General features: G+C 38.4%; 1 protein-coding gene across 1 annotated transcript; it reads left to right on the top strand.

The window, feature by feature from the left end:
* Positions 1 to 10,072: 10,072 nt before the first annotated feature.
* On the top strand, positions 10,073 to 12,142 carry LOC123673310. The gene has a single exon (XM_045607798.1). The coding sequence runs from the start codon at positions 10,073 to 10,075 to the stop codon at positions 12,140 to 12,142; it is 2,070 nt and encodes a 689-aa protein (XP_045463754.1).
* Positions 12,143 to 15,748: the final 3,606 nt, after the last annotated feature.

Below are 15,748 nucleotides of genomic sequence, written 5' to 3' on the forward strand. Positions count from 1 at the left end.
CCATTCCACATTGTTGATTATCTTGGACTCGGATGTCACGAAGGTAGCTATAATCTCCCACGTGGTAAGGTCAATTGCTGCTGTAACCACAAATACACGACTGACTTCTAATGTTGATTTCATTTGTTTGTTATTTCCTTCAATGTTTCTCATTCTAACACTTCTCATCGTATTGCACAGGGACGAAAGCTTGACACACGTGTCTAAGGAAACCACTTTGGTATAAGGGACTGTTCTTATTCCCTTCTTTTTGTTCAATCAACAATTATCCAAGTGAGCACTTCCACATTGTTGATTTTCTTGGACTCGAATGTCACGCAGGTAGCTATAATCTCCCACGTGGTAAGGTCAATTGCTGCTGTAACCACAAATGCACGACTGACTTCTGTTGTTGATTTCATTTGTTTGTTATTTCCTTCTATGTTTCTCATTCTAACACTTTTCATCGTATTGCACAGGGACGAAAGCTTGACACGCATGTCTAAGGAAACCACTTTGGTATAAGGGACTGTTCTTATTCCCTTCGTTTTGTTTAATGAACAATTATCCAAGTGAGCCATTCCACATTGTTGATTTTCTTGGACTCGGATGTCACGCAGGTAGCTATAATCTCCCACGTGGTAAGGTCAATTGCTGCTGTAACCACAAATGCATGACTGACTTCTGTTGTTGATTTCATTTGTTTGTTATTTCCTTCTATGTTTCTCATTCTAACACTTTTCATCGTATTGCACAGGAACGAAAGCTTGACACAGGTGTCTAAGGAAACCACTTTGGTATAAGGGACTGTTCTTATTCCCTTCTTTTTGTTTAATGAACAATTATCCGAGTAAGCCATTCCACATTGTTGATTATCTTGGACTCGGATGTCACGCAGGTAACTATAATCTCCCACGTGGTAAGGTCAATTGCTGCTGTAACCACAAATGCACGACTGACTTCTAATGTTGATTTCATTTTGTTATTTCCTTCAATGTTTCTCATTCTAACACTTTTCATCGTATTGCACAGGGACGAAAGCTTGACACGCGTGTCTAAGGAAACCACTTTGGTATAAGGGACTGTTCTTATTCCCTTCGTTTTGTTTAATGAACAATTATCCAAGTAAGCCATTCCACATTGTTGATTTTCTTGGACTCGGATGTCACGCAGGTAGCTATAATCTCCCACGTGGTAAGGTCAATTGCTGCTGTAACCACAAATGCACGACTGACTTCTGTTGTTGATTTCATTTGTTTGTTATTTCCTTCTATGTTTCTCATTCTAACACTTTTCATCGTATTGCACAGGAACGAAAGCTTGACACAGGTGTCTAAGGAAACCACTTTGGTATGAGGGACTGTTCTTATTCCCTTCTTTTTGTTTAATGAACAATTATCCAAGTAAGCCATTCCACATTGTTGATTTTCTTGGACTTGGATGTCACGCAGGTAGCTATAATCTCCCACGTGGTAAGGTCAATTGCTGCTGTAACCACAAATGCACGACTGACTTCTGTTGTTGATTTCATTTGTTTGTTATTTCCTTCTATGTTTCTCATTCTAACACATTTCATCGTATTGCACAGGGACGAAAGCTTGACACACGTGTCTAAGGAAACCACTTTGGTATAAGGGACTGTTCTTATTCTCTTTTTTTGTTTAATCAACAATTATCCAAGTAGGCCATTCCACATTGTTGATTATCTTGGACTCGGATGTCACGAAGGTAGCTATAATCTCCCACGTGGTAAGGTCAATTGCTGCTGTAACCACAAATGCACGACTGACTTCTAATGTTGATTTCATTTGTTTGTTATTTCCTTCAATGTTTCTCATTCTAACACTTCTCATCGTATTGCACAGGGACGAAAGCTTGACACACGTGTCTAAGGAAACCACTTTGGTATAAGGGACTGTTCTTATTCCCTTCTTTTTGTTCAATCAACAATTATCCAAGTAAGCCATTCCACATTGTTGATTTTCTTGGACTCGGATGTCACGCAGGTAGCTATAAGCTCCCACGTGGTAAGGTCAATTGCTGCTGTAACCACAAATGCACGACTGACTTCTGTTGTTGATTTCATTTGTTTGTTATTTCCTTCAATGTTTCTCATTCTAACACTTCTCATCGTATTGGACAGGGACGAAAGCTTGACACACGTGTCTAAGGGAACAACTTTGGTATAAGGGACTGTTCTTATTTTTTTTTTTGTTCAATCAACAATTATCCAAGTAGGCTATTCCACATTGTTGATTTTCTTGGACTCGGATGTCACGCAGGTAGCTATAATCTCCCACGTGGTAAGGTCAATTGCTGCTGTAACCACAAATGCACGACTGACTTCTAATGTTGATTTCATTTGTTTGTTATTTCCTTCAATGTTTCTCATTCTAACACTTCTCATCTTATTGCACAGGGACGAAAGCTTGGCACACGTGTCTAAGGAAACCACTTTGGTATGAGGGACTGTTTTTATTCCCTTCTTTTTGTTCAATCAACAATTATCCAAGTAAGCCATTCCACATTGTTGATTTTCTTGGACTCGAATGTCACGCAGGTAGCTATTATCTCCCACGTGGTAAGGTCAATTGCTGCTGTAACCACAAATGCACGACTGACTTCTGTTGTTGATTTCATTTGTTTGTTATTTCCTTCTATGTTTCTCATTCTAACACATTTCATCGTATTGCACAGGGACGAAAGCTTGACACACGTGTCTAAGGAAACCACTTTGGTATAAGGGACTGTTGTTATTCTCTTTTTTTGTTTAATCAACAATTATCCAAGTAGGCCATTCCACATTGTTGATTATCTTGGACTCGGATGTCACGAAGGTAGCTATAATCTCCCACGTGGTAAGGTCAATTGCTGCTGTAACCACAAATGCACGACTGACTTCTAATGTTGATTTCATTTGTTTGTTATTTCCTTCAATGTTTCTCATTCTAACACTTCTCATCGTATTGCACAGGGACGAAAGCTTGACACACGTGTCTAAGGAAACCACTTTGGTATAAGGGACTGTTCTTATTCCCTTCTTTTTGTTCAATCAACAATTATCCAAGTGAGCAATTCCACATTGTTGATTTTCTTGGACTCGAATGTCACGCAGGTAGCTATAATCTCCCACGTGGTAAGGTCAATTGCTGCTGTAACCACAAATGCACGACTGACTTCTGTTGTTGATTTCATTTGTTTGTTATTTCCTTCTATGTTTCTCATTCTAACACTTTTCATCGTATTGCACAGGGACGAAAGCTTGACACGCATGTCTAAGGAAACCACTTTGGTATAAGGGACTGTTCTTATTCCCTTCGTTTTGTTTAATGAACAATTATCCAAGTAAGCCATTCCACATTGTTGATTTTCTTGGACTCGGATGTCACGCAGGTAGCTATAATCTCCCACGTGGTAAGGTCAATTGCTGCTGTAACCACAAATGCATGACTGACTTCTGTTGTTGATTTCATTTGTTTGTTATTTCCTTCTATGTTTCTCATTCTAACACTTTTCATCGTATTGCACAGGAACGAAAGCTTGACACAGGTGTCTAAGGAAACCACTTTGGTATAAGGGACTGTTCTTATTCCCTTCTTTTTGTTTAATGAACAATTATCCGAGTAAGCCATTCCACATTGTTGATTATCTTGGACTCGGATGTCACGCAGGTAGCTATAATCTCCCACGTGGTAAGGTCAATTGCTGCTGTAACCACAAATGCACGACTGACTTCTGTTGTTGATTTCATTTGTTTGTTATTTCCTTCTATGTTTCTCATTCTAACACTTTTCATCGTATTGCACAGGAACGAAAGCTTGAAACAGGTGTCTAAGGAAACCACTTTGGTATAAGGGACTGTTCTTATCCCCTTCTTTTTGTTTAATGAACTATTATCCAAGTAAGCCATTCCACATTGTTGATTATCTTGGACTCGGATGTCACGCAGGTAGCTATAATCTCCCACGTGGTGAGGTCAATTGCTGCTGTAACCACAAATGCACGACTGACTTCTAATGTTGATTTCATTTGTTTGTTATTTCCTTCAATGTTTCTCATTCTAACACTTTTCATCGTATTGCACAGGGACGAAAGCTTGACACGCGTGTCTAAAGAAACCACTTTGGTATAAGGGACTCTTCTTATTCCCTTCGTTTTGTTTAATGAACAATTATCCAAGTAAGCCATTCCACATTGTTGATTTTCTTGGACTCGGATGTCACGCAGGTAGCTATAATCTCCCACGTGGTAAGGTCAATTGCTGCTGTAACCACAAATGCACGACTGACTTCTGTTGTTGATTTCATTTGTTTGTTATTTCCTTCTATGTTTCTCATTCTAACACTTTTCATCGTATTGCACAGGAACGAAAGCTTGACACAGGTGTCTAAGGAAACCACTTTGGTATGAGGGACTGTTCTTATTCCCTTCTTTTTGTTTAATGAACAATTATCCAAGTAAGCCATTCCACATTGTTGATTTTCTTGGACTCGGATGTCACGCAGGTAGCTATAATCTCCCACGTGGTAAGGTCAATTGCTGCTGTAACCACAAATGCACGACTGACTTCTAATGTTGATTTCATTTGTTTGTTATTTCCTTCAATGTTTCTCATTCTAACACTTTTCATCGTATTGCACAGGGACGAAAGCTTGACACGCGTGTCTAAAGAAACCACTTTGGTATAAGGGACTCTTCTTATTCCCTTCTTTTTGTTTAATGAACAATTATCCAAGTAAGCCATTCCACATTGTTGATTTTCTTGGACTCGGATGTCACGCAGGTAGCTATAATCTCCCACGTGGTAAGGTCAATTGCTGCTGTAACCACAAATGCACGACTGACTTCTGTTGTTGATTTCATTTGTTTGTTATTTCCTTCTATGTTTCTCATTCTAACACTTTTCATCGTATTGCACAGGGACGAAAGCTTGACACGCGTGTCTAAGGAAACCACTTTGGTATAAGGGACTGTTCTTGTTCCCTTCGTTTTGTTTAATGAACAATTATCCAAGTAAGCCATTCCACATTGTTGATTTTCTTGGACTCGGATGTCACGCAGGTAGCTATAATCTCCCACGTGGTAAGGTCAATTGCTGCTGTAACCACAAATGCACGACTGACTTCTGTTGTTGATTTCATTTGTTTGTTATTTCCTTCTATGTTTCTCATTCTAACACTTTCCAACGTATTGCACAGGAACGAAAGCTTGACACAGGTGTCTAAGGAAACCACTTTGGTATAAGGGACTGTTCTTATTCCCTTCTTTTTGTTTAATGAACAATTATCCAAGTAAGCCATTCCACATTGTTGATTATCTTGGACTCGGATGTCACGCAGGTAGCTATAATCTCCCACGTGGTAAGGTCAATTGCTGCTGTAACCACAAATGCACGACTGACTTCTGTTGTTGATTTCATTTGTTTGTTATTTCCTTCTATGTTTCTCATTCTAACACTTTTCATCGTATTGCACAGGGACGAAAGCTTGACACGCGTGTCTAAGGAAACCACTTTGGTATAAGGGACTGTTCTTATTCAATTCTTTTTGTTTAATAAACAATTATCCAAGTAAGCCGTTCCACATTGTTGATTTTCTTGGACTCGGATGTCACGCAGGTAGCTATAATCTCCCACGTGGTAAGGTCAATTGCTGCTGTAACCACAAATGCACGACTGACTTCTGTTGTTGATTTCATTCGTTTGTTATTTTCTTCAATGTTTCTCATTCTAACACTTTTCATCGTATTGCACAGGGACGAAAGCTTGAAACACGTGTCTATGGAAACCACATTCGTATAAGGGACTGTTCTTATTCCCTTCTTTCTGTATAATGATCAATTATCCAAGTGAGCCATTCCACATTGTTGATTTTCTTGGACTCGGATGACACGCAGGTAGCTATTATCTTTTACGTGGTAAGGTCAATTGCTGCTGTAACCACAAATGCACGACTGACTTCTGTTTTTGATTTCATTTGTTTGTTATTTCCCCTTATGTTTCTCATTCTAACATTTTTCATCGTATTGCACAGGGACGAAAGCTTGACACACGTGTCTGAGGAAACCACTTTGGTATAAGGGACTGTACTTATTTCCTTCTTTTTGTTTAATGAACAATTATCCAAGTAAGCCGTTCCACATTGTTCATTTTCTTGGACTCGGATGTCACGCAGTTAGCTGTAATCTCCCACGTGGTAAGGTCAATTGCTGCTGTAACCACAAATGCACGACTGACTTCTGTTGTTGATTTCATTCGTTTGTTATTTTCTTCAATGTTTCTCATTCTAACACTTTTCATCGTATTGCACAGAGACGAAAGCTTGACACGCGTGTCTAAGGAAACCACTTTGGTATAAGGGACTGTTCTTATTCCCTTCTTTTTGTTTAATGAACAATTATCCAAATAAGCCATTCCACATTGTTGATTTTCTTGGACTCGGATGTCACGCCGGTAGCTATAATCTCCCACGTGGTGAGGTCAATTGCTGCTGTAACCACAAATGCACGACTGACTTCTGTTGTTGATTTCATTCGTTTGTTATTTTCTTCAATGTTTCTCATTCTAACACTTTTCATCGTATTGCACAGGGACGAAAGCTTGACACACGTGTCTAAGGAAACCACTTTGGTATAAGGAACTGTTCTTACTTCATTCTTTCTGTATAATGATCAATTATCCAAGTAAGCCATTCCACATTGTTGATTTTCTTGGACTCGGATGTCACGCAGGTGCAATACGATGAAAAGTGCAATAAGATGAATAAGATGAATAAGATGAATAAGATGAGAAGTGTTAGAATGAGAAACATTGAAGGAAATAACAAACAAATGAAATCAACATTAGAAGTCAGTCGTGCATTTGTGGTTACAGCAGCAATTGACCTTACCACGTGGGAGATTAAAGCTACCTGCGTGACATCCGAGTCCAAGAAAATCAACAATGTGGAATGGCCTACTTGGATAAGTGTTGATTAAACAAAAAAAAAATAAGAACAGTCCCTTATACCAAAGTGGTTTCCTTAGACACGTGTGTCAAGCTTTCGTCCCTGTGCAATACGATGAGAAGTGTTAGAATGAGAAACATTGAAGGAAATAACAAACAAATGAAATCAACAACAGAAGTCAGTCGTGCATTTGTGGTTACAGCAGCAATTGACCTTACCACGTGGGAGCTTATAGCTACCTGCGTGACATCCGAGTCCAAGAAAATCAACAATGTGGAATGGCCTACTTGGATAAGTGTTGATTAAACAAAAAAAAAAAATAAGAACAGTCCCTTATACCAAAGTTGTTCCCTTAGACACGTTTGTCAAGCTTTCGTCCCTGTGCAATACGATGAGAAGTGTTAGAATGAGAAACATTGAAGGAAATAACAAACAAATGAAATCAACAACAGAAGTCAGTCGTGCATTTGTGGTTACAGCAGCAATTGACCTTACCACGTGGGAGCTTATAGCTACCGGCGTGACATCCGAGTCCAAGAAAATCAACAATGTGGAATGGCTTACTTGGATAATTGTTCATTAAACAAAAAGAAGGGAATAAGAACAGTCCCTTATACCGAAGTGGTTTCCTTAGACACGTGTGTCAAGCTTTCGTCCCTGTGCAATACGATGTGAAGTGTTAGAATGAGAAACATTGAAGGAAATAACAAAAAAATGAAATCAACAACTGAAGTCAGTCGTGCATTTGTGGTTACAGCAGCAATTGTCCTTACCACGTGGGAGATTATAGCTACCTGCGTGACATCCGAGTCCAAGAAAATCAACAATGTGGAATGGCCTACTTGGATAATTGTTGATTAAACAAAAAAAAAAAATAAGAACAGTCCCTTATACCAAAGTGGTTTCCTCAGACACGTGTGTAAAGCTTTCGTCCCTGTGCAATACGATGAAAAATGTTAGAATGAGAAACATAAGGGGAAATAACAAACAAATGAAATCAAAAACAGAAGTCAGTCGTGCATTTGTGGTTACAGCAGCAATTGACCTTACCACGTAAAAGATAATAGCTACCTGCGTGTCATCCGAGTCCAAGAAAATCAACAATGTGAAATGGCTCACTTGGATAATTGATCATTATACAGAAAGAAGGGAATAAGAACAGTCCCTTATACCAATGTGGTTTCCTTAGACACGCGTGTCAAGCTTTCGTCCCTGTGCAATACGACGAAAAGTGTAAGAATGAGAAACATTGAAGGAAATAACAAACAAATGAAATCAACATTAGAAGTCAGTCGTGCATTTGTGGTTACAGCAGCAATTGACCTTACCACGTGGGAGATTATAGCTACCTGCGTGACATCCGAGTCCAAGAAAATCAACAATGTGGAATGGCTTACTTGGATAATTGATCATTATACAGAAAGAATGAAGTAAGAACAGTCCCTTATACGAATGTGGTTTCCATAGACACGTGTGTCAAGCTTTCGTCCCTGTGCAATACGATGAAAAGTGTTAGAATGAGAAACATTGAAGAAAATAACAAACGAATGAAATCAACAACAGAAGTCAGTCGTGCATTTGTGGTTACAGCAGCAATTGACCTTACCACGTGGGAGATTATAGCTACCTGCGTGACATCCGAGTCCAAGAAAATCAACAATGTGGAACGGCTTACTTGGATAATTGTTTATTAAACAAAAAGAATTGAATAAGAACAGTCCCTTATACCAAAGTGGTTTCCTTAGACACGCGTGTCAAGCTTTCGTCCCTGTGCAATACGATGAAAAGTGTTAGAATGAGAAACATAGAAGGAAATAACAAACAAATGAAATCAACAACAGAAGTCAGTCGTGCATTTGTGGTTACAGCAGCAATTGACCTTACCACGTGGGAGATTATAGCTACCTGCGTGACATCCGAGTCCAAGATAATCAACAATGTGGAATGGCTTACTTGGATAATTGTTCATTAAACAAAAAGAAGGGAATAAGAACAGTCCCTTATACCAAAGTGGTTTCCTTAGACACCTGTGTCAAGCTTTCGTTCCTGTGCAATACGATGGAAAGTGTTAGAATGAGAAACATAGAAGGAAATAACAAACAAATGAAATCAACAACAGAAGTCAGTCGTGCATTTGTGGTTACAGCAGCAATTGACCTTACCACGTGGGAGATTATAGCTACCTGCGTGACATCCGAGTCCAAGAAAATCAACAATGTGGAATGGCTTACTTGGATAATCCTTATTATAGTCGTCGTTGAATGCGGACGTGTTATATTGATCTCTTGTTATAATTCACCTTTAATAGTACGGAAATCTATCAGATTTATTCAAAATTGTTCCTTGAACATTTGAGTGTTCGTGGGATATTTTCATCGAGATAAAATTTTGAATTTTAATTTAATATCTGTAAGAATGCCGCTAACACGTGATCAGTTCAATGATGTGAGAAACGCCGCCGATGCCATGATAAAGGAAATCTGTCAAAACCAGGAATTCGTAAAAACATTGGTTGATTCGGTGTCATCTGGAATAATAAATATCTTGGGTGAAAAACTGGGTATACTCGAGAAGAAGATGGATGCATTGAACAAGGACATGAGTGATATGAAGATGAATCATGCGAAGGAGATAAAAACGCTGAATGATAAAATCGAAAGTCTAGAAAGAAATTTATCGAATATTTCAGGGGATCTCCCAGATGCAGCTCATATTGTTGAGGAATTCGACGAAATTAAACGCAGGGAAAATAATGTTATTATTTTCGGGGTACCAGAGGAAGTCGACGACCCAACTTCAATTGTATGTGATATAGTCTCTGCTATTGTTCCTGATCTTGCAATCACCAACCAGCGAATGCATCGATTAGGTAAAAGACTTAGAGGAAAATCACGACCTATTAAAGTTTCCCTTTCCAACAATGCAGATAAACTTACTTTAATCAGGGGTAATAAGAGGCTACAGAGGATTGAAAGATTCAAAAATGTATACATTAGACCAGATCAAACAATTAAACAGCGCAATTACTTATCATTGTTACGTCAGCAATTGATGGAACGTCAGCAAAATGGGGAAGATGACATTATTATAAGGTTTCGAAATGGGCACCCTTCGATAACTAAGAAAAAAAACCTATAAGTACATCCAGCATGCGACAAAATACAGGTGTAAATACCCACGGTCTTGAGATTTGTTATCAAAACTGTAGGGGATTAAATACTAAAACGCATACATTCATGAAAAATTTAACATCTAATTGCCATAGTGTGATCGCCATTACTGAGAGCTGGTTGACTGATAGTGTGTCTAGTGGTGAACTATTTCCGCCTAATTATTCGGTTTACCGTAAGGATCGTAATACAGGAGCTCGGGGAGGTGGAGTTCTGCTGGCGGTGGATGATTGTGAGTACAATTCTGAGATATATGAGTTAAACTGTTCCATAGATAAAGTTGATATTTTGGCTGTAAAACTTTTTGGTTCCAATCATATTCCGATAATCGTTATGGTGGTTTACATTCCCCCTGGAATTTCTGTAAACGGGTATGATGAACTGTTTGAATTGATTGAGGACAAATATGATGGTGGCAATATGGTTATTGTTGGAGACTTCAATATACCGGAGCTTCTAAGTGTCTATGAGGGGGCTGCACATACGGGATGTACGGCTCGTTTTGATAACTTCCTGAACTTTTGTAATTTGAGACAGTGTAACGTTGTGCGAAACCACAATAACAGACTTTTAGATTTGGTTGTTTATCGGGAGGATACCGCGTGTGAGGTGCTTTGTGATGACGATCCATTAGTGCCGGTTGACCCGCATCATCCTGGACTTATTGTGCGAGTTTCATCCTGTCCTGCCATACCAAGTAATTTCACCTCTACTGCTAAACGGTATGACTTCAAAAAATTAGATGTAGAAAAGTTTTGTCGACTCCTCGGTGGTACAGACTGGGGTCAGCTCTTGGGTGATATTGGGAATGTACATGATGCTAGCGATGTTTTCAACAATACCGTTCAAGATGTTATCGCAAAGTGTGTTCCGAAGAAAAAATGTTCCTCCCGTAAATATCCATTATGGTTCACAAAGGACTTGATTCACAAAATAAAAGTGAAAAAGCATTATCTGAAAATGTATAGAAAACACAGGCTGATTTTTTATCGTGAGCGCTTTAGATATTTCAGAAAATCTGTTAAACTTGACATAGAATCGGCATATAGAGATTTTATACTGAGGTGTCAAGCTGATTTGGAGAGTAGTCCTAGTAATTTTTGGAAATATATTAATTCTAAACGAAATATATCACGACTACCTGGGCACATGTGCTTCAATGATAAAATATTGAAAACACCTAAGGACATACTAAATGCATTCGCAGTTAACTTCAAGAGTGTTTATGTTTGTGACAATGATACGCAGAATTCTAACACTCCATTTGTAGAATCTTTCAACTTAGGTCCGGTATTGAATATAGGTTTGATTTCTGAGGATATGATTATAACGGCATCAAAAAAACTAAAAAATAAGTTCACTATTGGTCCGGACGATGTCCCGGTTAACATTGTTAAATCTCATATTCAACTATTCGTTCAGCCATTGCGTATGCTGTATAATCTTATGATCACCTCCGGCACTTTCCCGAACATCTGGAAAGTTTCGCGTATATGTCCCATTCTGAAGTCCGGTAAGAAATCAGAGATCGTTAATTATAGACCTATTGCCCTGATATCAGTTTTTTCCAAATTAATAGAGATTATTTTGTCTGATATAATTTTCGAGCACGTACGAACATCAATTTCCGAATTTCAGCATGGTTTTGTCAGATCTCGCAGTACAGTATCAAATCTCTCTGTATTTACACAACATGTATCGAAATCCCTGGACTCAAGGAATCAGATTGATGTAGTCTACACAGACTTCAGCAAGGCTTTTGATCGTGTATCACATAAACGATTACTTAGGAAGTTGTTCAAATTTGGCTTATCGAATGTTCTTGTATCACTCCTTGAGTCCTTCTTGACCAATAGGGAATACTATGTTGAATATGAAGGATTGAGGTCATTTTCATTCACCGCGACTTCAGGCGTTCCGCAGGGATCCAATTTGGGACCACTCTTGTTTATTTTGTTCATTAATGACATTTTGGGTATCATTTGTTCACATAAGTTGACGACCTCAATAGGCTATCTAGATGGTGTGTTGAGAACGAATTGCCTCTGAATATAGAGAAGTGTAAAACAATGACGTTTACGAGGAAACTGACACCAATTACTTTCCACTACAAAATCAGTAACTTGAATTTGACGAGAGTAACTGAGGCGAGAGATTTGGGTATTCTTTTTGATCAGAAACTAACTTTCTCGTCTCATATAAAAAATATAACTTCTAGTGCCATGAAAACTCTGGGTTTTCTAATACGCAATTGTAAGGAATTTTCTTCGTTGAAAGCGATCTCAACCATTTATCAGGCACTTGTTAGAAGTAAACTTACATATTGTAGTGTAGTATGGAATCCTTGTCATAAAAAATACATCGATTGTATTGAGAGGGTGCAGAAAAAATTCATAAAATTCCTTTATTTCATGAAACATGGTTCTTATCCAGATAGAAACCACAGTTATGAATCACTTTTGAATGAGTTTGAGTTCGCTTCGCTTAGAAAGGTCCGTGAGATAAATGATTTGATATTTCTTTACAAAATCGTGCACAATCAAGTAGATTCAATGGCTTTGCTCTCCTCATTGCAATTTAATGTTCCTCGTTTCACTTCTAGATCACACACAACATTTCATATTGATGTACCAAATTCATATCATCACTTTTTCTGTCCGCTAACAACAATGTGCAGAAGTTATAACAATCTAAGGAATGTTGACATATTTTTTCTTTCATTATCTCAATTCAGGAGATCATTGAACCACACGTTGAGGAACTAACCGACATAGATGATTCATTGTATATGTATGTTTTTTTTTTATTTTCATTATTCTAAGACTGCATGTTACCTTATTTTTTTTATCTGCTTTATCAACGGCGATGTACTATTGTGATTTCTTTTTGTATTATTGCATACACCTGTAATTGGGCCTTGGCCTGTTGGATGTATTTATGAATAAATAAATAAATAAATAAATAAATAAATAATTGTTCATTAAACAAAACGAAGGGAACAAGAACAGTCCCTTATACCAAAGTGGTTTCCTTAGACACGCGTGTCAAGCTTTCGTCCCTGTGCAATACGATGAAAAGTGTTAGAATGAGAAACATAGAAGGAAATAACAAACAAATGAAATCAACAACAGAAGTCAGTCGTGCATTTGTGGTTACAGCAGCAATTGACCTTACCACGTGGGAGATTATAGCTACCTGCGTGACATCCGAGTCCAAGATAATCAACAATGTGGAATGGCTTACTTGGATAATTGTTCATTAAACAAAAAGAAGGGAATAAGAACAGTCCCTTATACCAAAGTGGTTTCCTTAGACACCTGTGTCAAGCTTTCGTTCCTGTGCAATACGATGAAAAGTGTTAGAATGAGAAACATAGAAGGAAATAACAAACAAATGAAATCAACAACAGAAGTCAGTCGTGCATTTGTGGTTACAGCAGCAATTGACCTTACCACGTGGGAGATTATAGCTACCTGCGTGACATCCGAGTCCAAGAAAATCAACAATGTGGAATGGCTTACTTGGATAATTGTTCATTAAACAAAAAGAAGGGAATAAGAACAGTCCCTCATACCAAAGTGGTTTCCTTAGACACCTGTGTCAAGCTTTCGTTCCTGTGCAATACGATGAAAAGTGTTAGAATGAGAAACATAGAAGGAAATAACAAACAAATGAAATCAACAACAGAAGTCAGTCGTGCATTTGTGGTTACAGCAGCAATTGACCTTACCACGTGGGAGATTATAGCTACCTGCGTGACATCCGAGTCCAAGAAAATCAACAATGTGGAATGGCTTACTTGGATAATTGTTCATTAAACAAAACGAAGGGAATAAGAACAGTCCCTTATACCAAAGTGGTTTCCTTAGACACGCGTGTCAAGCTTTCGTCCCTGTGCAATACGATGAAAAGTGTTAGAATGAGAAACATTGAAGGAAATAACAAAATGAAATCAACATTAGAAGTCAGTCGTGCATTTGTGGTTACAGCAGCAATTGACCTTACCACGTGGGAGATTATAGCTACCTGCGTGACATCCGAGTCCAAGATAATCAACAATGTGGAATGGCTTACTCGGATAATTGTTCATTAAACAAAAAGAAGGGAATAAGAACAGTCCCTTATACCAAAGTGGTTTCCTTAGACACCTGTGTCAAGCTTTCGTTCCTGTGCAATACGATGAAAAGTGTTAGAATGAGAAACATAGAAGGAAATAACAAACAAATGAAATCAACAACAGAAGTCAGTCGTGCATTTGTGGTTACAGCAGCAATTGACCTTACCACGTGGGAGATTATAGCTACCTGCGTGACATCCGAGTCCAAGAAAATCAACAATGTGGAATGGCTTACTTGGATAATTGTTCATTAAACAAAAAGAAGGGAATAAGAACAGTCCCTCATACCAAAGTGGTTTCCTTAGACACCTGTGTCAAGCTTTCGTTCCTGTGCAATACGATGAAAAGTGTTAGAATGAGAAACATAGAAGGAAATAACAAACAAATGAAATCAACAACAGAAGTCAGTCGTGCATTTGTGGTTACAGCAGCAATTGACCTTACCACGTGGGAGATTATAGCTACCTGCGTGACATCCGAGTCCAAGAAAATCAACAATGTGGAATGGCTTACTTGGATAATTGTTCATTAAACAAAACGAAGGGAATAAGAAGAGTCCCTTATACCAAAGTGGTTTCTTTAGACACGCGTGTCAAGCTTTCGTCCCTGTGCAATACGATGAAAAGTGTTAGAATGAGAAACATTGAAGGAAATAACAAACAAATTAAATCAACATTAGAAGTCAGTCGTGCATTTGTGGTTACAGCAGCAATTGACCTTACCACGTGGGAGATTATAGCTACCTGCGTGACATCCGAGTCCAAGATAATCAACAATGTGGAATGGCTTACTTGGATAATTGTTCATTAAACAAAAAGAAGGGGATAAGAACAGTCCCTTATACCAAAGTGGTTTCCTTAGACACCTGTTTCAAGCTTTCGTTCCTGTGCAATACGATGAAAAGTGTTAGAATGAGAAACATAGAAGGAAATAACAAACAAATGAAATCAACAACAGAAGTCAGTCGTGCATTTGTGGTTACAGCAGCAATTGACCTTACCACGTTGGAGATTATAGCTACCTGCGTGACATCCAAGTCCAAGAAAATCAACAATGTGGAATGGCTTACTTGCATAATTGTTCATTAAACAAAAAGAAGGGAATAAGAACAGTCCCTCATACCAAAGTGGTTTCCTTAGACACCTGTGTCAAGCTTTCGTTCCTGTGCAATACGATGAAAAGTGTTAGAATGAGAAACATAGAAGGAAATAACAAACAAATGAAATCAACAACAGAAGTCAGTCGTGCATTTGTGGTTACAGCAGCAATTGACCTTACCACGTGGGAGATTATAGCTACCTGCGTGACATCCGAGTCCAAGAAAATCAACAATGTGGAATGGCTTACTTGGATAATTGTTCATTAAACAAAACGAAGGGAATAAGAACAGTCCCTTATACCAAAGTGGTTTCCTTAGACACGCGTGTCAAGCTTTCGTCCCTGTGCAATACGATGAAAAGTGTTAGAATGAGAAACATTGAAGGAAATAACAAAATGAAATCAACATTAGAAGTCAGTCGTGCATTTGTGGTTACAGC

This window comes from Harmonia axyridis, chromosome 2, assembly GCF_914767665.1.
Source record: "Harmonia axyridis chromosome 2, icHarAxyr1.1, whole genome shotgun sequence".
Taxonomy (NCBI): domain Eukaryota; kingdom Metazoa; phylum Arthropoda; class Insecta; order Coleoptera; family Coccinellidae; genus Harmonia; species Harmonia axyridis.